This window comes from Miniopterus schreibersii, assembly GCF_964146895.1.
Source record: "Miniopterus schreibersii genome assembly, chromosome: 21".
Lineage (NCBI taxonomy): Eukaryota > Metazoa > Chordata > Mammalia > Chiroptera > Miniopteridae > Miniopterus > Miniopterus schreibersii.
This window is the reverse complement of record NC_138123.1, coordinates 1,155,299-1,175,430: the sequence shown is the minus strand read 5'-3', so window position 1 is coordinate 1,175,430 and position 20,132 is coordinate 1,155,299. Positions and strand designations below refer to the sequence as shown.

At 54.9% G+C, this 20,132-nt stretch overlaps 1 protein-coding gene across 6 annotated transcripts in view; it reads left to right on the top strand.

Annotated features, from left to right (window-relative positions):
* NR5A2 (nuclear receptor subfamily 5 group A member 2) overlaps positions 1-20,132 on the top strand; it is a 65,009-nt gene that overhangs the window by 28,112 nt on the left and 16,765 nt on the right. For all 6 annotated transcript variants that reach the window (XM_081123921.1, XM_081123926.1, XM_081123925.1 and 3 more), the window contains one exon: positions 17,346-17,465. In XM_081123921.1, coding sequence (XP_080980047.1) covers positions 17,346-17,465 — 120 coding nt within the window. The remainder of the gene's footprint in view (positions 1-17,345; positions 17,466-20,132) is intronic.

Here is a 20,132-nt window from a genome sequence, read left to right as displayed (position 1 = left end):
GGGGCAGAGCTGCGTATGGATCCCTGAGCCCATTTTCCAGACGGACAATTGCACCCAACATACAGGGAGCCCCCTTTATTCCAGGCACACTCACTGCTAAGCAGTAGGGATACAAAGTAAATAAAAATAGGTTTGGGGGAAGGGGGGGTGCAGCTGCGGGACAGACTTGTGAACACATAGTTACAATGTACAAAGAATGTATCGTCAGGATGATACCGGTAGAGCTCCTCCGTCTATGGAGGGGGCACAGGGCCAGGGAAAACTAGAGATGGTGCCGCTCGAATCAACTCAGTCTTGAAGGATGCCGGGGATTAAACAAGGGGCGATAATGCTTGAACTCACTTATCGTAGGAGGCCCTTGGGAGGAGCCAATGGCCCGATCAAAGTGAGTTAAAAGCACAGCAGACAATATACACCTCGACAATACAGGGTGTCCCCCCAAAATGCATACATGCTTTAACAGCTGAAGATGGACTGTATGTTAATAAACACTGAGTTTATAATCATTCAAGGCGTGTGTGCATTTTGGGGGGACGCCCTGTATATACTGCTGTGCTGTGGAACGGAGAACACACTTCTGTTTTATCTCGTTTCTATAGCAAAAGAGTGGGTGCGTGAATATTACACAGTTTCCAATTTCCGATGGTCTGTGTATTAATTTTGTTCTTTTTTGATAACAATCAGTGCAGTCACTTGAGAACTGAATGTAAAAAGTGTAGTTAGAAGTGAGAGAAACACTAATTTCAAGTACTTCTGTGGTGTTTTTAATCAATAAAGACCAGAATGAAATGAAGAAAAAAGTAACTTTCCAAATTCGGATATGTTTCCCCATGAGTAGTAAAGATAGTTATTTTTAAAAGTCATGTTTTTGGTGATTTTTGAGATATGAAATGTGAAGATGTGAAATTTAGTAAAAAGATTACTTTTTTAAAACCATAAATGACTTATTCCCCAACCAGGTGTGTATTCTGGTAAAAGGCCATATTCTAGGCCACATAAGGACTAGAATTATCTCTGTCCAGCAGAATTTTATTACTCCTCATGTTCGGCCAGACGGCTCTGTGATTATTTCATTTCATGATTTATTCAAGGTATTTCTGAGTGCCTCCCACGTGCAATGTCAGACAAGGTAAACAATACGTTAGACACCAGGCTCCGGTGTCCTTTTTAGAAACATTTAAAAAATACAGGCAACTCAGATGGTGACTGCCCTGCCCCCCCCCAGCACTTCCATTAATATAAGTGATGCCATTTTTAAAATAACAGAAGCCGCCTCTATCCTCCGGCGGTACACAGCCTACTCCAGGGTGGGCTAACGGCCCCAGTGGGCATCGACGTAGAATCGGCATCGTGAATACCTTTCGCTTCCACCGTTGCTTTGGATGGAAGGAAATAAAATGCCACACACAGGAAAGGTGCAGGCGAGAGCGGGACGCCGGCTGCCCCGCGCCTGAGCGGTTCTTGATTTGGAGCCCGGGGTCAAGGGCGGGGGCGAGAGTCCCACGCGCGCCCTGTGGCCGCCCCGCCGCCCCGTGAGCCCTGCCACTGGCCTTTCTCCCAGCAGCTCCCCACAGCCTCCCTTTATCACATCGGAGCCGGGCGGGGGGCGCTGTATTTGGGAGTCTGAGTCCCCTCTGGCCAGGTCTTCAGAAAATTAGGAGCCTGATAGGTTGAATTTAGAAAAAAACAGGCCGGGCGTGGCTCAGTGGTTGAGCATCGACCTAGGATCCAGGCGATCAGGGTTCGATTCCTGGTCAGGGCACATGCCCGGGTTGCAGGCTGCAGCCGATCAATGACTCTCATCATTGATGTTTCTATCTCTCTCTATCCCTCTCCTTTCCTCTCTCTGAAATCAATAAAGATATATTTAAAAATATATAAAAATAAAATAAAAAGAAAAACACACACACAGAAAAAAAACCCACAAGTGTATACAAAAGCTCTTCTGGTTTCGTTTGATTTTTTCTGTTTTGTTAGAAACAATAGTGTTTTTCTACCGCGTTCGCCTTAGAATGTCTTTGGAACTCGGTCCCTTCCATTCAAACGAGAAACTTGACTCCGTAACACCTTGAAAACACACAAAATCGTCTCGGCTGCGGGTGGGTGAGGACCTTCGACGAAGACGCGTGGGCACCTCCACCCAAGGACAGAGCGGACCAGGCGCCCCCCCCTTCCCTCTTCTTCAGAAGGAGCCCCCGCGTGGCCGAACGCGCTAGCATAACCCCGGGCCCGCTATTTCAAAAGATACGGCCCTTCCCAGCACGGTGATAAAGTTTTCCTGTGTTCCAATAATAAAACCAGCCCACCAGCGACTTCCAGTTCCTCTGCCGCTGGGCGACCTGCGAGCGCCGGCCGCCCCCCGGCCGCCCCCCTGCGGCATCAGCGTGGGCGTCGGAAACAGATGTCCACGGGACAATGCCATTTCTTGTCACCGTCGAAACGATGTGGCAACTTCCCCCCAACGAAATTGTTTGTGGATGGGAAAGAATGTAAGCAGTGATTCATGCCCAGGAATTTTCTTTTTTGGCCGCAGGCGAACCATATTTTATTTGTTTTAAATCGTAGGACGTTCGGATAACTGACTTCAAGAGGATCCTTTCCACGTTGGGGGGGGGGGGGGCGGCCGGCATTTCCTTCTGAAAGGAGGGAGTATTTTACGTGGGTTACTGGAAACGTTAAATGCCTTTCCTTGGACCTGAGAATTCAGATCAAGGGATGACATGCCCTGCTCGGTATTTGGTTAATAACTCAGTGATGTTTATTTTGTCTCTAATGAGGATGCAGAATCCAAAATACCCAGACGTGACGTGGAATCTGCATTGGCAGCAGGCGGCACTGGATGGTCTTGGTTTGAAATTTTTATGACCGTCGCAAAGGGGCGTCCACTAACCCACACTTACTGTAAGAGACGATGGATTTACCCGGGCCAATGAAATATTCATTTCTAGAGAAGCTTAAAATGTGCTTACGACGAGCCAGGGACAACACGGCCAGGCCCCCGCGCGCCAGACCCGCTGTGTCCCAGGACACGCGCGTATCTGCCGTCTTTTCCGGGGAAGAAAACCGGACGGGAAGGCGAGGCCTCATTCTACGGCCATTTCTATATTAATAAAAAAAAAAAAAAAATTTTAAGTCCAGAGACGGACGTCTTGGGGACGTTTCTTTCATAGCCACAGGTCGTTAGAGAACGTTTTGTGCTCTTTCAAACACATCGATGTTTCCTGCGCTCGGGTTTCTGTAGTGCAGAGAAGTTACTTTTAAGGGGCTTGAAACAAAGTTTCACTTTTCAGCAGCGGCGGCCACGGGGGGGGGGGGGGGGGGGGGGGGGGTGTCAGGTTGGGAAGCCAGGAGCCCGGGTCCCGCTTCCTCCGCTACCCCTCTGGCCGGCTGCTGGTCAGCGGGTGGCCCCCTCGCTCCGCCTCCTGGTCTCGGGAAGGTCGCGGGTCAGGCAGGGGCACCTCTAGGACCCTCCCGGGTGAGGACGGTTTTTTTCTTCTAGTTTGGTGATCACTTTTAGGACCTCGAAGTCTGCTTTTTGGCAGCACCCCCTCGGCGACTTCCTCGAATGGAAACACCTTTGGGTACCTGGTGAAGGACATGAGCAACCCTCCCAGGTCTCAACACGCGTCGTCGGGAGAGTCTGCCTGCCGTCCGGGGGCGTCGCTGGCCCCGTGAAGCCTGGGGTGGCCCCAGGGGCAGGGCCCTGTGACTGTGGGAAGAAGGCTGGAACCCTCACGTTTCTGGGAAGACTTCATCAGGCTTTTTGGGTTGTTTTGTTGTTTTAAAATATGTTTTTATTGATTTTTTTTTCTAGAGAAAAAGGAAGGGAGAGGGAGACGGAGAGAGAGAAACGCCCGTGATGAGAGAGCCGTTGATCGGCGGCCTCCCGAACGGCCCCTACCGGGGATCGAGCCCCCACCCGGGCATGGGCCCCGACCGGGAAGCAAAGTCGACCTCCTGGTTCATGGGGTGACGCTCAGTCCACTGAGCCGCGCCAGCCGGGCTACACGGGCATTTATTTTTTTTTTAAATATCTTTATTGATTTCAGAGAGAGGAAAGGAGAGGGAGAGAGAGACAGAAACATCAATGATGAGAGAGTCATTGATCGAGCCCGCAACCCGGGCCTGTGCCCCGACCGGGAATCGAACCCCGATCGCCTGGATCCCAGGTCGACGCTCAGCCGCTGAGCCACGCCAGCCGGGCTACGCGGGCATTTTTAATGATTCCACCTCAGCATCCAGACTTTCTAGTTATTTTTTTAAAAGTTGATTACTTTTATCTGCTAACGTTTCCACGGGTGGGAGAATGAAGACACGGGAGTTGGCCACCAGCACGTACTTGAAAGAGTCTCTGCGAGCACACAGGGGGCAGCAGGGGGGCGAGGACGTCGCCGTCCCAGCGACAGGGGGCCCTCGCTGGGGACAGGAAACGCGTCAACTCAGGGGCACGCGCACCCGGCACTCAGTGACCCAGACTGCGGCGGCGGCCGTGTTTAATTTATGACAAATTCAGAATTAAGTGCCCTCGACCCAAGAGCTTGGGGATGACTGTGCCAAGCCCTGCTGATTTTCCGCACCCGACACGGATACCGGGATGCCCACGAAGACTGGAGAGTGTAGGCATTCAGTAATAATTACAAACTGGAGATTAATTCTAATTCAGACTGAGGAATATTTAAACTGGTCATTTCCCTCCAGTTGTTATTTTCTGTGGGGTTTTTTAAGACATTCGTAGGTAAGTCTACGGTTTCCTCAATTCTAACGTCATTTGAAGCGAGCGTTGGGCTTGACACTCTCACGCCCACGATCTCACTTGATCCTGTGCTTACTGTCACTTTATTTTTTTTTTTCTACACATGAGACGTAACTAAACATGTGTGACTCACCTTCGTGGAGAGTGTCAAGTGTCAGAAACATCTAACAACCCGCCTTTCCCCTGGCCCATGGATGAGCTTTAGTAAAACTTCCTTTTTACCCCCCTCACCGAAGCTTTTCGGGTCTCCCACCGACAAGGCCCCGGGCTCCCTTCCCCGTTGTTCGAATTCAGCTCCCGCCTCTGTCCTGGGGCTCAAGCGGACGCATCGGCCGCCCGCCCCGGGGACATTCCCGGCACGGAAAGGGCAGCCTCAGGAAGACAGAAACGCGGATCCCGGTGCCTGTCAGGAGTGATTTCAATTAGGACGCCCCCGCCCGCCTGCTCCGAGTCGCCAGCACAGATGTTCCTGGAAGGAGGGGACGTCCCGGGAGGCCGGACGCCCGCTCCGCCCGCGAGCCTCGGCCCTCGCGGCCCCCGAGCCCGTCTTTGATCTCGGGCGGTAGTTTTCTGTTATGTCACAGAGGTCACCTGGCTCGCGTGTGACAAACTGCCTGCATAAGTCACAGTGCCAGTGGCAGAGATTTGTAACCGAGCCCCTGGTCCATTGCCTCTGAGTTATTTCCCGGGTCCGCTGCTTTACATCTCCCCTCTGTCGGAAGATGAAGAGGGGAAGGGAGCACAGCCAAGGGCAGGGTCTCATCTGAAGGACAAGGGAAACAGGTGGAAGGTTAATGGCCCCGCAGCCATTCCACCAGCCTCTCGGGCTTGATATATGGGCCGCGGGCCCGAAACGGGCATTGGCTTTCAAAGATATATTATTTCATTTGAGGAGAGACATTCCGGAGTTCCTGCATTTGTCTGCTGATGGATGACCCTCTGTCCACCATCGGTTATGGCGTGTGAGTTTTCCTTGGGCCGGCTCCTGTACATAAAATTTTTGCTGAGCTCTCCAACCTTTCTCAAGACCGGGACGTGCGCGGGCTGGCCGGCCGGCGGCGGGGGGCGGGGGGGGGGGCGGCTGTGGTTTTAGCTGTTCCCTTTCAACCAGGAGGCACGGGGAGGGGGGAGACATTTCCGTTCATTCACACGTAACGCGGTGAGGGCGGCCTTGCCCCCCAAACGGGGGTGAAAGGGATGCTGGGGGCCAGTCAGGTGTGTCGGCCGGCGAGGTGACCTTGGGCTCAGGGCCGTAGTGGCCTTTGGTTTTCGAAAGTCGCTCCTGTGGGCAGTGGCCGGTTTGGCTCAGTGGTTAGAGCGTCCGCCCGTAGACTGAAGGGTCCCGGGTTCGGTTTCCGGCCAAGGGCACGTTCCTCAGTTTCAGGCCCGATCCCCAGCCCCCGTCGGGGCTCACGTGGGAGGCAGCCAGCCGATGTGTGTCTCTCACATCGATGTCTCTCTCTCTCTCCCTTCCACTCTCGCTGAAAAGGTGATGGAAAAAATATCCTCCGGTGGGGATTAAAAAATAAAATATTTTAAAAATTAAGAATAAAAAAAAATTAAAAATAAATTTTAAAATATTGCTTACGTGGAAGGCAGATTCCGCGAAGAGGGGTTGACATCACCCCTGTTTTGCACACCCCCCCCCAAGCGTTGAACAAATGGCTTTGGAGTGATTTGGGAACAGGGGTGAAGGGACCGTTGGGAAAAGATGCTTCTACAGAGAGATCGGAGATGGATTTGCCGGCACCCCTGGGAAGTGCTACCAAAAAATACATCCGACGGCTCCGACGTTACAAATGAATCCAACTGGTCACGAGATTAATGGCACCGGCCTCTTGAATTAACCTCGTGTGGCCTCTAAGAAGCCGAATTACAGCAAAGGCGGCGAAAGTGCCCTCCCGCCGCCTCCCAACGCCTGGATTTCACAAGACTCCCTGCACACGAGGGCTCCTCCGGCGCCTCCATCTGACGTGCTCTGAGACGGGTTATTAACTCCGTCCGGCGTGGGGCGTGTCCGTGTGAAACTTCGACTTTGTAATTCCTGATCCCGGAGACCGGCCTCGTCAGAGAGACGCCGTGATGTTTACGGGAGGCGCTAAGGAAAAGCGAGCTCTGTAAACTCACGGAGTGAATAGAAGGAGAGTTTTCCTTCCGGTTCCTCCTGTGTCCCGACGCCCTCGCGTTGGGTGACCACTCGCACCGCCGTATAAAATGTGAGAATTTGGGGGCTTTTTTATCCCGAATGGCTTTGTCCAAGGCAAAGTCTTCAGGTGGACACCGTCCCCTGATCCACACAGAGGCAGAGGTGTCCCTGAGAAGTTAATCTGGGGCCACCCACCTGATACCCGACAAGGACCAGCAGGAACTGAACTTTGGAATGAGAGGCACCTGTGCAACGAGCTACACGCTTCCCCAGGGGCCCGGCAGGCCCGGCCCAGCCCCAGGGAGAGGCCCAGCTTCGGGCCCCCTGCCCGGACGGTCAATCGTGTGTGGACAAGGTGTGACGCGTGGGATGCTCAGGACGGTTTTCCCTTGGCCTCTGGGATCCGGCAAAGCACGGGGTAGACCAGGGAGACGGCAGACATGCGGTCCCCCCGCGGGAAGGAAATCCGCATCACCCTTTAGGGAAAACTCCAGACTTGCGCGTCATCAGAGAGCTGAGCGACCAGGGTCCGCGGTGAGGAGAACCTGCTTTTCCGCTTGTTGGTGGACAACTGGATACAAAGACTGGACATGTCCAGCCCCCGGTGCAGGGACCGGAGCTAAAACCTTCCCGGCTCAAGGGCGGGTCCCAAACCCCAACGGGCGAGCTTCTTGATCACAGAACATCTGTGGCCATGGGGGCCTCTTGTGACTTTTCACATTTGGAAAGTTACCAGCTGAACTTCAGGCGTCTTTACCTTCCTTTCTGGTGGGTCCCCATCAGGTTACGTCACTGCCTAAAAGGCCTGGCTCCCAAAGGATCCCGCGGAACGGAAGCTCCGTGGGAATGAGTGAGGGGCCCAGCCCTTCGCATCTGCCCACGTCCCAGCTCCCAGGGACCCCCCCTCCCCAAGCCGGGCCGCAGGACGCCAACTGCCGAAAACCAGGCTCTCGGTGCCCATTCTGGGCCCCACAAAATGCTCAACGCGGGAAGACTTCAAAACCGGGGGAGCCAGGATCTCAAAGCTTTGGAAACAGGATCTCAATACGCGGCGTCGCTTATTGTTGCAGAATTAGAATAACAAACGCTGCCAGCGTGAGGCCGGCGTAAACTCGCCCGCCGAGGCCGGTCCACCTGAGACGCGAGCCCTCGGCTGTTTTCCCTCCAGCGGCGTCCGCGAGGCGTGCTCAGCGCCCCGTCGTCCGGCTCTGCTCCTTTTCATGGTATCTTTAGGTCTCCGCCGCACTTTGTGTTTGTCGGTGTAATTACCCGTATTAAAAAACACACACTCATTAGTGTTCTGTTCCACTGACTTAATTATGCCCTTAATTAAATCTTGACTAACTGGAGGTCACGGCGGTGGCAGTGGGATTTGTCACTGCTTCTCAGCAGGTGTCTGGCTGCGTCTATTCCCGGTGTCCCCGTGGTCGGACTCTATTTACGAGCTTGCTTTCCGCCTAAACGCCGGAGAGAGACAGAGAGGCCTCCCGGGGGGAAGGGGCGGCCCCCCAAAAGCTGGTCCATAAGAGAAAACGTCAGTCTAGGGAAGCCTCTGGGCAGGGGAAAGATGCTGAACACAAACCTGGGTGCCCGAGACACACTTTCAAAAAGACTGATGTGTTTACGTTCGAGAAATTGTGGGCCTGAGTATGTATACAACTCTAAAAGTTCCCTAAGGAACAAAAAATGCTTTTTTTTATTGTTGTCGTTATGAAGCCACATTAGCTGTTTCGCACCAGGATACATTGTATTAGTTATTTGTTTCTCATATGTCATGGAAAAGTATCCAACAAAGCACAAAAATAGGACTTTAATGGGGGGGGGGGGAAGGTCTTTTTTGTCTCTAATGTGCACAGAAAAGTCGATTCGTTATTTGGAAGGCGTTTTGATAATGTATGAGGACGCTCTGCCCTCACAGTTCACGTGAGGAGGTCTCAGCCCCGTGATTTCCGTGCATTACTTCGGGGAGATAGAATCCCCCAGTTTCTGTGTAACAGGCACCCCGTGCTGATCGGAGTGATTGATTAGTCCGGGCGAGATTTTATAATTACTTGTCAGCCTTTCAACATAAGCTCCCCAAACGCTGGCTGTGAATCTACAAAGCTTTTCTATTTATTAATCAGTTTTTTATCTAAAAATGCATGCAAGCTACCTGAAGAGCATTGTTGGGGTTTTTTTGGTGTTTTTTTTTTTCTGAAATTAGGATGTTCCCTCTGACATAAGCCCAAAGAAGAGAAACTCAGACTGTACATGTGCCTCTGAGTGTTTCAGTCTGGAAGGTTTGGGACTATGAAATTCTGTTATTTTTAAAAATAATAACATTGATTTTCATTTAAAGGTAAAAAAGTTACCATTTTTCTACCAGTTGAGACCTTTCTTTCAGAACTCAGATTTCTAGCTGTAACTTGATATCGAGCTGTTGACAATGTAACACAGTATCGAGACTTTATTGTCGCATGTCATCAATACGGGAGCAATTTTTTATTGGTTTACCCGTAGATACGGTAGGACGGACTAAGAGGGATTTTTAAAAGAAATGTATACAATCGTTTAATTTACTACATTTGATAAATTTAAAGCAATTCGTCTCATCCTCGGGCATTAATTCTAACGCTGCCTCTCCTGACGCAGAAAATATTCTCATTTGTAATTCAAATAACTCCCCCAGCAGTTCTCATTTGATGTTTCCTCTAAGTTTCTCATCATGGCGAAGTCATTTAAAATTCAAATACGTGAGCGTCCGCGGGTTTGAGGCCAATTCGAATGGTGAGGGGATAGGAATTTTTATGCTTAAATGCCAGACCCCAGGATCTCGAGCTGGACTTACCACCCTCTCTCCCGAGTTCACTGCACTTTAGCTCCTCGGGGAACAGGCGGGGCCAAGGCCGGGTCGCGGTCGGTCGTGAGGACTCGAAACAGAGTTTATTCTCACATTACTATTTACTCATTATTGTATTTCCCACACAAACAACCGTAAATATCCCACCACCGCCGAACTCACAGCCATTGATGTGACACGTCTCCATGTAGACATGGGGCTGTCTCCCCAGCGCGTCCCCACCCCTTACTTGTCACTGTCTCCTCCCCGCAAACCCGAGCACAGAACTTTGAACTCAGCAGCTGCCCCCCCAAATCACCCACTGGTCATAAATTCATCGACGTTGCTGCGAAGGTGGTTGATAGAGATTGAAGTCAGTGGATCTCAGGCTTTCCCATCTCAGGCCCCGTCGTCCTCTTGACAGTGACCGGGGACCCCAGAGACCTCCGTAGATGAGTTTTAACTGGACTGTTCCAATCAGCCAACAAGTGGGGCCCTTAAGAGCCGGGAACAGAGCCTCTCCACCTGGGGCCAGCTGCCTCCTGGGCAGCTGTGGGGGCGGCACAGGTGTGGGGGGGTCACCGACAAACAGGTGGGGTGTTCCCTGCATGCAGCCCGGGCCCCTGCCCCACTCACCCTCCCCCTGAGACTCCGCCATGCGAGGTGCCATTAGGGGCAGCTGAGCAGCCCTGCGCCCACCTTCCCGAGATCCCCCCACGACCCCCGGGGCCTCTCGGGCAGCTAAGGTTTCTGTCTGGTCGGCTCCCAGGGCAGGTAAAAAATTAGCAGGGAGACCACGTCCACGCAGAAGCCTGGAGGTGCTGCTTTGGTTTCAATTTGGGGTGAACTCGGTTGTTTTGTAAGCTCGTGCTCGGATAGTAGCTGTTGTTCGTGGAGCCCAGGCCCGGTGCTAAGTTCTGGTCACACCTCAGTGCAGTCAACCCTCCTGACAAGGTGGGGGTTCAGTGGTAATTAGAATTTAAATAAAGCTGGAGTAAAGGCTCGAGGAGTTAAGTGGGGCGCCCAGGGCCACGGGCTTGTGCGGCTCACAGGTGGAGCTGGTTTGCGTGGGGCCTGTCGGATCCGGGAGCCCTCACCCTTTGCCGTCACAGCTCATTCGCACGCCGTGTTCCTGCGCCTGAAACGGTGGCGTGTGAGCCTGCGTGTGGGGCTGTGAGTGTGCACACACGCATCTGCGGAGGGGGCTGTCCGTGTGCCGGAACTTTCTAGAGCTTCCCGTTCAAAGGGTGGGGTATTTAATCAGCACTGGCCTCCCGGTCAGCGTGTGGGACGTGCAGACGCCCAGCCCCAGGCCTGTGGAGCTGGACCCTGCATTGTGACGGGATTCCCGGGTGAACTGCAGGTGCCTTCGCTTTGCAAAGCACAGGCCGTGAGCTCAGACGAACCTGCCTGGGCTCTTCACAGAGAAGCCGGCGAACTAAAGGTGTCACTAGGCGCTTTCAGCTCTGATCCATTAAGTGTTAATCCAGCACCTACTGTCAGCCCGGGACAGGGGCGGGATTCGGGGTACCACAGTGTGGGGGTGCCCTCCCGTCACCCGGAGGGGATGCCACCCACAGTGCCCGGGATAGGGGTCAGGTAGGGGCTGTTAGTGTCCTTAGCACAGTGTTTTCAGCACTGGGATGAGCAGGGTCCGTTCCCGTAACCACCCTGCACCGTGGAGCCGAGCCTCTGCCTCCCAGGGCCCTGTTCTCAGTCGCCACCACTTTCCGTAAGTCCCCTTCGGGGTGTCTCTGAGCACAGACTGACTGTCCGCTTCACCCCGGGACCCGAAGGGAGAACTTCAGCCGTGCGAAGGGCCCGTGTCCCCGCCGTCGCCGGGGACGTGGGCCGGGAATCCTCCCAGGAGCCTCTGTGCCCAGCGAGTTCCCAGCACTGGGCCATCCGCGGGGACTGCGCCTTGGCCTCTGCCCTGGTTTCCCTGGTATTTTTGGTGAGCGATATTTAGGCCACTTGGGCCCTTTCCTCCTTCCTCTGGCCAACTGCCCAACCGGAGCGGCCGGCCAGAGAGGACGCCGTGGCCTCTGGAAACCTTGGCTCTGAAACCCGGTCAACAAAGGAAGACGTTGTACGAAGACCGAACGGGGCCAGGTTGGCTCCATGGTTAGAGCATCAGCCCTGGAACCAAAGGGTCATGGGTTCGATTCCTAGTCAAGGGCATGTGCCTGGGCTGCACGTCTTGGTTGCTTGGACAGCGGTCAGACGCGGGAGGAGGGTCACCTCAATGAGGCATCGGGGGCTTTGGATATAAACCGAGAGCGCTCTGGAAAACACTTCCCTTTAACCCACCTGAAAATACATTTTTTTTTCTCATTTGCCAGCCTTTGCCAGGCCCCGAAATGCTTTCCTTTGCCTTTCCTTTAGCAACTCCCATGTGCTGCCTTCTCTCATTTGTTTAGATTTAGGTCGAACTTCCATTAGCAGGTGTCTCATTTGGGGGACTTTTCCTATTTTTGGCCTCACTTGTCTCCTTCTTTCTCTTTATTTCCATTTCCTCTTTTTTTTTTTATTATTTATCTTTTATCAGATGTACAGATAAGCTGCTTCAAGTCTTTATTAGGGGTGTAGATTATATATGTAAAGATAGAGAGAGATTCACATTCTGATTATTAGTCCACAGACTTGACCACCATGGGTCACCTTGAACACGAGTTTTACGTCTTGTTCGTTCACTGTTTAGCTTCTTGAAGAGAACGACTAGTTTTTTTCACTAACACGTAGGTGACATACAGAAGAACGGGCCCTTGTATTTCTTCGGGTCTCCGTAGATCCCAGCACCAATACTTGTCTGATTGACGGTTGATTTCCCAGCACCCTCCGCTCTCTTTCCTTTCACGCCCGGCCGTGTGGGCCGGACCAGGGTGGCCGCCCGTCCTCGGGGACGCAGGAGACCAGCCGTGGGGAGGACCCTCCCTTCCCGCCCTCACTTGCTGGGTTTCTGGCCGCCGGGGGCTGCAGGCTCGGCCGGCACACTGACCAGGCCTGTTCCGGCCCAGGCTGCCCCGGGAGGGGGGTCTGCTTGGGCGGAGACCTGCGAAGGGAAATACAGGGAATCGGCAAGACGTTTGTGTCCAAAGGAGAAGTGTGACTGAAATGGATCATTCCAGCGACGGTTCGTGGGTGCGAGAACCCAGGTCCTAGGGTTTCCGGACTGCTGGTCGAGACCTGGATAGGAGCTGAAGGGGGTGCGGCTCGGAGGTGGGGGTGCTGTGGGGATGGACACGGGCAGGTATCACCCAGCTGAACCCTGCTTTCCTCACCTGGAGGGAGTTTAGATCCCAGGGGGAGAAAGCGCCCAGTGTCCCTGCTCCGGAGACTTGCAGAGAGGGGCCCGGATGGCCCCGCTCCAGGCGGTGTTGACAGACAGGCCGCCAGCAAAGTCCCCAGGGCGCGTCTGTTATCTACGGGCAGGGAGAAGTCTGGCCATAAATCCAGCAGGTATTCCGACAATTGACAGGCGAGTTCCAAGTTTCGCCGGCCGTTCCTCCGACCCAGCATTGTTCCCCAAGCCGGTTTAATCATTGTTAACACCGAATCGTTTCTTCGTGGACTTTGTCGCCGTTTGCAGATAGTCATCCGGGCGCTTTTTAAAAACATCGACGGGCTAGGGCCGCGGAGCGTCCGCCCAGCCCGAGCGGGTCCTCGTTGGGATTTGATAGGCTGGTCTTGACTGGTCCGGGTGGGAGTTTCCTCTCCCTGCTCCCACCGACCTTCATCAATGTCATCGTCGTCAGAAAAAGACGCATAAAACAAATGGGGGTCCCCCTCCGGGAAGTTTTGTTTTCTTTTTGCCAGAAAGTAAATAATAAAATGAAATAGTAACTGGACTCTGTCATGATTCTGAAGAGTCTTTACATCGTGTTCTGAATACTTTGTTGCAAGATTTCTAACAGGAGCTACTGAGAGAAACAGTTTAACTCAGTGGCCCTGATACGTGAAATCCCACTTCCCAGAAGCTTCTGTGGCCCCTGGGTGTCTCCCTAAGAGAAAAGCACCCCAACTTCCAGTGCCCCTGGGGTGATAATACAGAGCTTACGCTCTGGCCTGGTGCCTGGAGGCAGGGACTGTGTCTTAGTTGCCAATTTTTCGCCAAGTTTCACGCCCCAGACCTGGCCCAGGGGCTCAGTGACCAGAATTAAGAAATGGGGCCCGGCCGGGCATGGCTCAGCGGTTGAGCGTCGACCTAGGATCCAGGTGATCGGGGTTCGATTTCTGGTCAGGGCACAGGCCCGGATTGTGGGCTCGATCAATGACTCTCTCATCATTGATGTTTCTCTCTCTCTCTCCCTCTCCTTTCCTCTCTCTGAAATCAATAAAGATATATTAAAAAAAGAAAAAAAAAAAAAGAAATGGGTTCATGTCCCCTTTCAACCACGTCAGGGGAACCTTTTCCTAAAAATGTCTTTCTTAAAGCGTAGCCGCCCTGAATCTCAAGGCCCACTCTCAACGCCCCAGCAAGAGTGAGCCCCAGATCCGCGGCCGGGCGGCGAAAACGGGAAGGGAGGGGGCAGCCGAGAGGTTTCGATAAGTTCAGCGTGGGCTTGAGAAACACCTACACCCTCCCCCCCCGACTGTTTGCCCAGCCCCCCGTTCTGACGGGAGAGCCCACGTCTCTAATGATTAACCTCTGGGCTGTGGGAGTCAGCTGCGCGCACAATGCGAGGCTTGTGTTCCTGTCCACGCTCGTCTATAACATCAGTATAAACAGCTCCCCATGAGCAACGAGCTTCGCGAGATAAGCCTTCCTTTTATTGCAGCTGATAACGCGGGACTGCAGGAGCGAGAATTGCTGCGTTCAGGGGGGAGGTCTGGGTCGACGGAGCAGTTCCACGCCCCCCCCCTTCCCAGATGCCACCCAGCATCCTTTATCGACGGCATTCACACCTGGAAAATGGACTCCAAAGTCCCCACATGGAGAAAAAATATCTTCAAAATCACCAATATTTCTTATCTCCAGATAAGACACAAGGCGGGTGTCAAGTTTATACCCTGTCCTTTCCTTCGGAGCCGCGTAAAAACTGTCACCCGGGGCCCCACAGGGCCGCACACTCGCCAGGTTCCCGTAACGTGAACTGCGACGCAATCAGCTGTGGAAAATAGTGAAGCTGAATGTCGGGTCGGAAAAACCTCCTCGGGGCCGCGTTCAGGCGGGCAATCCGTGGCTCCGGAGGGGTGTAAAACTGCAGTCGGGCCACGCGTGGGTCCAGACCCGTGGGCCACGTGCACAGGCCTGCCAGGCCCCGAGCGTCCCTCACCCACAAACACGGAGCAGCGACCTGCTCCCTCGGGGGGCCCGGGGGACCCACGGGTAGAAGGGAACACAGCTCCGCCGTTTGTCCCATCGCTACTCAGGTATTTATAAAACGCACCTCTCATGCCAGGCTCTGCCCACGCTACGGCTCAGTCCGGCCCCAGCCCTGAGGGACCAGGGACAGGTGACCGAGCGGCTACGGGATGTGTGCGGACAGGGGGTTATCACAGGGGCCCTCGGGGGGAGGCTGGGGAAGAAATGATGACATGGGGCCCACCGAGTACAGAACAAACACTACAGCCAACTTCGGGAAGTCGACGTGTTCGCCTGTTCCTGCCACCTCCCGAGAAGCGGAGACGCCGGAAAGAGGCAGGTCTTAGAGGCCCGTCCATCCCCTTACGCCCTGGGCCCAGGCAGAGGTGGGGCGGGAATGTCAGCCTCTAACAGGGAACTCGAAGACGCAGGAAAACAGAACCTCGCGCGTCCCGGACGGTCGGCTCTCCCCTCTCTCTCCCTCCCTCCGTCTCCACACACAGAGTCAGGAATAAAAACCGAAAACCACGCGCCCCAGTCTTGCTCTGAACAGGACACAAAACCATATCCTTATCTGCAAGTAATTCTCAACATCCCCGAAGAAAAGGCGGCCGGGAAAAGCCAGTTCCTACCTGACCATCCGCGGTATTGGCGTCGGGACACACGCAGGGCAGGGGACCCTCAGCGAACACAAAAGAGGAAGGGCCGGGCCCTGAGGGCCCCAGGAGACGGGCTCCGTTCGCCGTCGCTCGTCTCTCCTCCTCGTGTGTGTGGCCCACGGGGACTCTCAGCTCTTTCATCTTCTGCCTGCAAGACAGGAGCCGGACACATCCTTGCTGTGCAGAGAGGTTCATCCTACACTAGCACCCCCCCGCCCCCCGCGGGTCCCTAAATGCCCCTGGAAGACGCTCCCTCCTCCCACCCATCCTGAGGTTATTTCCAGCATTAACCTGAAGAGAGAGCCACGTGAGGAACTGAAGCTCCACGTCGCTTCAGAGAAAAGCGTACCGGGGCGCCCGGTCGCCACCGTGGGTTGAAAAATACCAGCTGTGATGCCAGCGGGGCACTCGCTGTCGTGGGAACATGAGAACGCCCATCGAGCACGGAGCGCCCTTTGTTCCCAAACCAGCCCCAGCCTCTGAGCGGCGGTTCCCGGAACCCGCTCGGGGGCCTGCGGCAGGTGCGTTGCTAGGACGCGTTTGCCGGGGACGGCCAGGCGGGTCCCTGCCCCTGCTGCCCACGGCCTGACTGAGGCGCCCCACACGCTGGAGGTTTCCCCCTAGAGCGTCACGGAGGGTTTGGGTGACCGCTGTCCCCACGGGAGGGGTTTTCACAGGAGGGGACGGCGGAGATCCTGGGTCTGGCCCTTCTGCGCCTGTCGGCTCGATGAATGAGCTCGGAACGGACCAGCAGACGGAGACGCTGGCGCCTCCGATCTCTGCGGTCGCCTTTCGTCTTCTAGCCGGAATCAGCAGGGCGTGTTCCTCCACTTCGCGCGGCTCTTACCCTCTACAGAGGGAATGTCCTGCCTACGGTCTCATTTCCTCCTCTCAGCAAGAACAGCCTCGTGTCTTCTGGGGAGAAAATACGGTTTGGAGAAGTCAGTGGCTGGGCCGAGCTCTCCCGGGTGGAGAGTGGTCAGCTCTGGCCCCGGGTCCTTGCCTCAGCTCCACGTTCAGGGCCGTGGGCCACGGTCACTGTGTCCAGGCTCGTGGAAACGGTCGGCCACGGGGTCGCTGATGTTCGAGCGGAGACTTCCTGAGAGCCGCCCGACCTTCTCCAGAGTCCCACGGGAACGGCCGCTTAAAGGCGAACTTGTTAGAAGTGAGATAAGTGAGCTCTGGCCAGTGTGGCTCAGTGGATAGAGCCTCGGCCCGCGGACCGAAGGGCAACAAGGGCAGGCACCTCGGCCGCTGAAAGTCACCCGACTGTCCCGCTGACATATTTTATACAAATCCCCGCGGCCGGGCAGCTTGCTGGCACCTGTAGACGACTTCGGCTTCGGTTCAATGAATTTGCCTCCAGATGCGTAAACACGAGCCATTTGGGGTCATTCCAACAGGGTCCACGGAGGACAGGCCGGGCCGCCCGAGCCTCCCACAAGCGAACTCTAATAGCTCCTCTTAACGTTAGATGGACCCGGGTAATGGAGACCTTTCCTAGCAGCTCATCGATTATCGTAGATACTGAGCCCGAGGGTCTCCGTGCAGACGGAGGAGTCTCGGTCCAGATGAAAACAATGGCTTTTGCCTGTAGTGAGCTCTCTCGTGCGCAGAAACAGGAAAGCAGTGAGTAAGTGTCGCTCTTTCTGTTCCTCCTGCAGGTGGACGACCAGATGAAGCTGCTGCAGAACTGCTGGAGCGAGCTCCTGATTCTCGACCACATTTACCGGCAGGTGGTCCACGGGAAGGAGGGCTGCATCTCGCTGGTCACCGGGCAGCAAGTGAGTGCGGAGGCCAAAAACAGTGCTTTATTTTTATTTTAAATAGGTTCTGACTCATTTCAGAGAGAGGAAAGGAGAGGGGGAGAGAGAGAGAGTCATCGATCAGCTGCCTCCTGCCAGCCCCGACTGGGGATCGAGCCCACGACCTGGGCACGTGCCCCGACTGGGAATCGAACCCCGACCTCCTGGCTCACGGGCCGACGCTCAACCAGTGAGCCACACCAGCCAGACCTGTCCTCTTGTCTCTTACCCTCCACCCTATAGCTGAGGCGTCATTAAAATAAACGCTTGCCCCCCCCCCCCGGCCCTGTTAGTGGGTGGCACAGCTCCTGTGTGGGCATCGCTTCGGCCACGTGGCGCCTGGCACCTGGACCGTCCGTGTCCGGCCGTAAACGTTTATGGGCCGTGAAACCTCGGCAGTGCCGACCCGCCATGAAAGGCCGTCTCCACGCCATTTGCCGTGTTATTAAATAAATCGCGTTTTCCCCGATCCAATGAAAGGCGGGCGCTATGTCAGAGTTTTTGCACATTGGGTCAGTCCGAGCATCTCCACCACCACCCGGCCCCCGCTTTCCGTGCCCGTCCGGAGAAAAGCCTCTGGGGGAGGCAATAAAGTCTCCGTGGGCCCGACGTCCGTGCTTTCAGGTTTCGCCCGGCGTTTTGCCCGGGGTGACCCAAGTCTTCGGCGGGAATGTACCCATTTCCAGAGCCTAATCGCCGGCTCTCCGCCAGCCCCTCCCTCCCGGCCTCCCGCCCGCCCGTCCCTGCCCAGCTGGGAGCTGCATTAGAAAAGCAAGACTCAGCCCACAAATTAATGTGATTTCATTTCCTTCTGGGTTTCAGAAATGAAAAGGGCCGTACCATTCTCCTCAGAGCACTCACTCTGGCTCTTCAGAAATATCCCTTATTTCACGTTTCATTTTCCCTTAAGTGCTGCCCCGGGTAGACGTAATTGCCATTTAAAGAGGAGAGAGGGTGCATTTCTTGTCTCTCGGATGCTCGGGACCAAGAACAGTCAAGGAATAGATGGTATTTATGGGCCCCGGTATCAGTCGCCGCCGCCTGGGGTTCTGCCATCGCGGCCGAGGGAGGGGACCTCCCGGTGGAGGCCGGGTCGCTCCCTCACACCCCTCCTGCACCCCAATTCCTCTAGCTCTCTCTTCCCCACTTTAAAAAAAAAAAATTACTGATTTTTAGATAGAGGGAGGGAGGGAGGGAGAGAGAAGCATCGATTTGTCGCTCCCCTTATTGATGAATCGTTGGTTATTCTTACATGTGCCCGGACCGGGGGTCGAACCCGCAACCTTGGCGTCTGGGGACGACCCTCCAGCCAACAGAGCTGCCCCGTCGGGGGCGTCCCCACTTTTTTTCAAAAAATTATTTTAAAGTGACAGCTGACGTAAAACGTTCCGTCAGCTTCAGGTGTGCGACGTGGTGATTTGACGTGTGTCCCTGACGCGGGGGTCACTGCAGCCCAGCACCCCCACAGCTGGCGCTCACGACAGCATTGACTACGCCCCCTTTAAAGTGGGTCACCTGCCTGCCCCCCTTCTCCCCGCAACCCGGGTGCACACTGACGGCGCGTCGGTCAGCCAGACGCTCGCCTCGCTGGACGTCACGGAGCAAGCGGAGCCTCTCCTTTTCGTGAAATCAGCTCCACAAAGCGGTTTTTTCCCCGAGGGTATTTTTTCCCACTGATTTTTAGAGAGAGAGAGAGAAACATCGATGTGAGAGAGACCCATCGACTGGCTGCCTCCCGCACCCTCCCCGCCCGGGGCGGGAATCGAACCCGCCGCCCTCCCGTGCCTGGGCCGGCGTGGCTCCGTGGTTAGAGCATCAGCCTGAGCAGCGAAGGGTCCTGGGTTCGATTCCCGGTCAAGGGCACGTGCCTGGGTGGCAGGTTCCATCCCCGGCCCGGGAGGGAGGCAGCCGGCCGATGTGTCTGTCTCCCATCGATGTCCCTCCCTCCCTCTGAAATAAAAAAGATAAAAGATTTAGGGCTCAGGCACCACTTTGCGTAATACGAACTCCAGGTTCCTTGGAGGAGAACCTGGCAAAATGACCGTCCCGATGTCCCCGTGTGCTGGGCAGTCGGTCGCCCTGCGTCGGCTTCCGGCTGAGGCTCAGGTCGCCCTGTACTTGGTTTTTCTCACTAAGAGGAGCTCTTAGGACCCTTGGTGCTGAGACGGGGCGGACAGAGGCCGGCTGGTGGCCACGCAGCAGGGCCAGGCCCCGGAGGCCGCGGCCAGCCAGGCTCTTTCACGCGCAGTTTCCTCTCCGTGAACTGATTGACACCTTCGGGGGCCGTCCCCCCGCCGACGTGCGATTTTTCTCGCTCTGGAAGGAGGTTTCCTTGCACCCCGCTATGCCCCAGTTAAAGCCAAAAATTCAGCTCATCATATTTACACGATTAAAAAAAAAAAAAATCCGTCTTGCCTTGTTTTTAATTGCAAATTCCACTCGAGGGACCAGTTCTGCTGCCCGGGAGGCGGCCCTGTGCCTTCTGGAGAGGAGAGTGCAGTCAATTATGGTAATGAAATGTCAATAAATATAAAAATTTCATACAGCCAGCTCGGGCGACGGGCACGGGGCGCTCGCCTCCCAGGCAGACTTGCTGCTGCTGCAATTTTAAACGCCCCCGAAAGCACGCGCGTGCCCGAGAGCTCA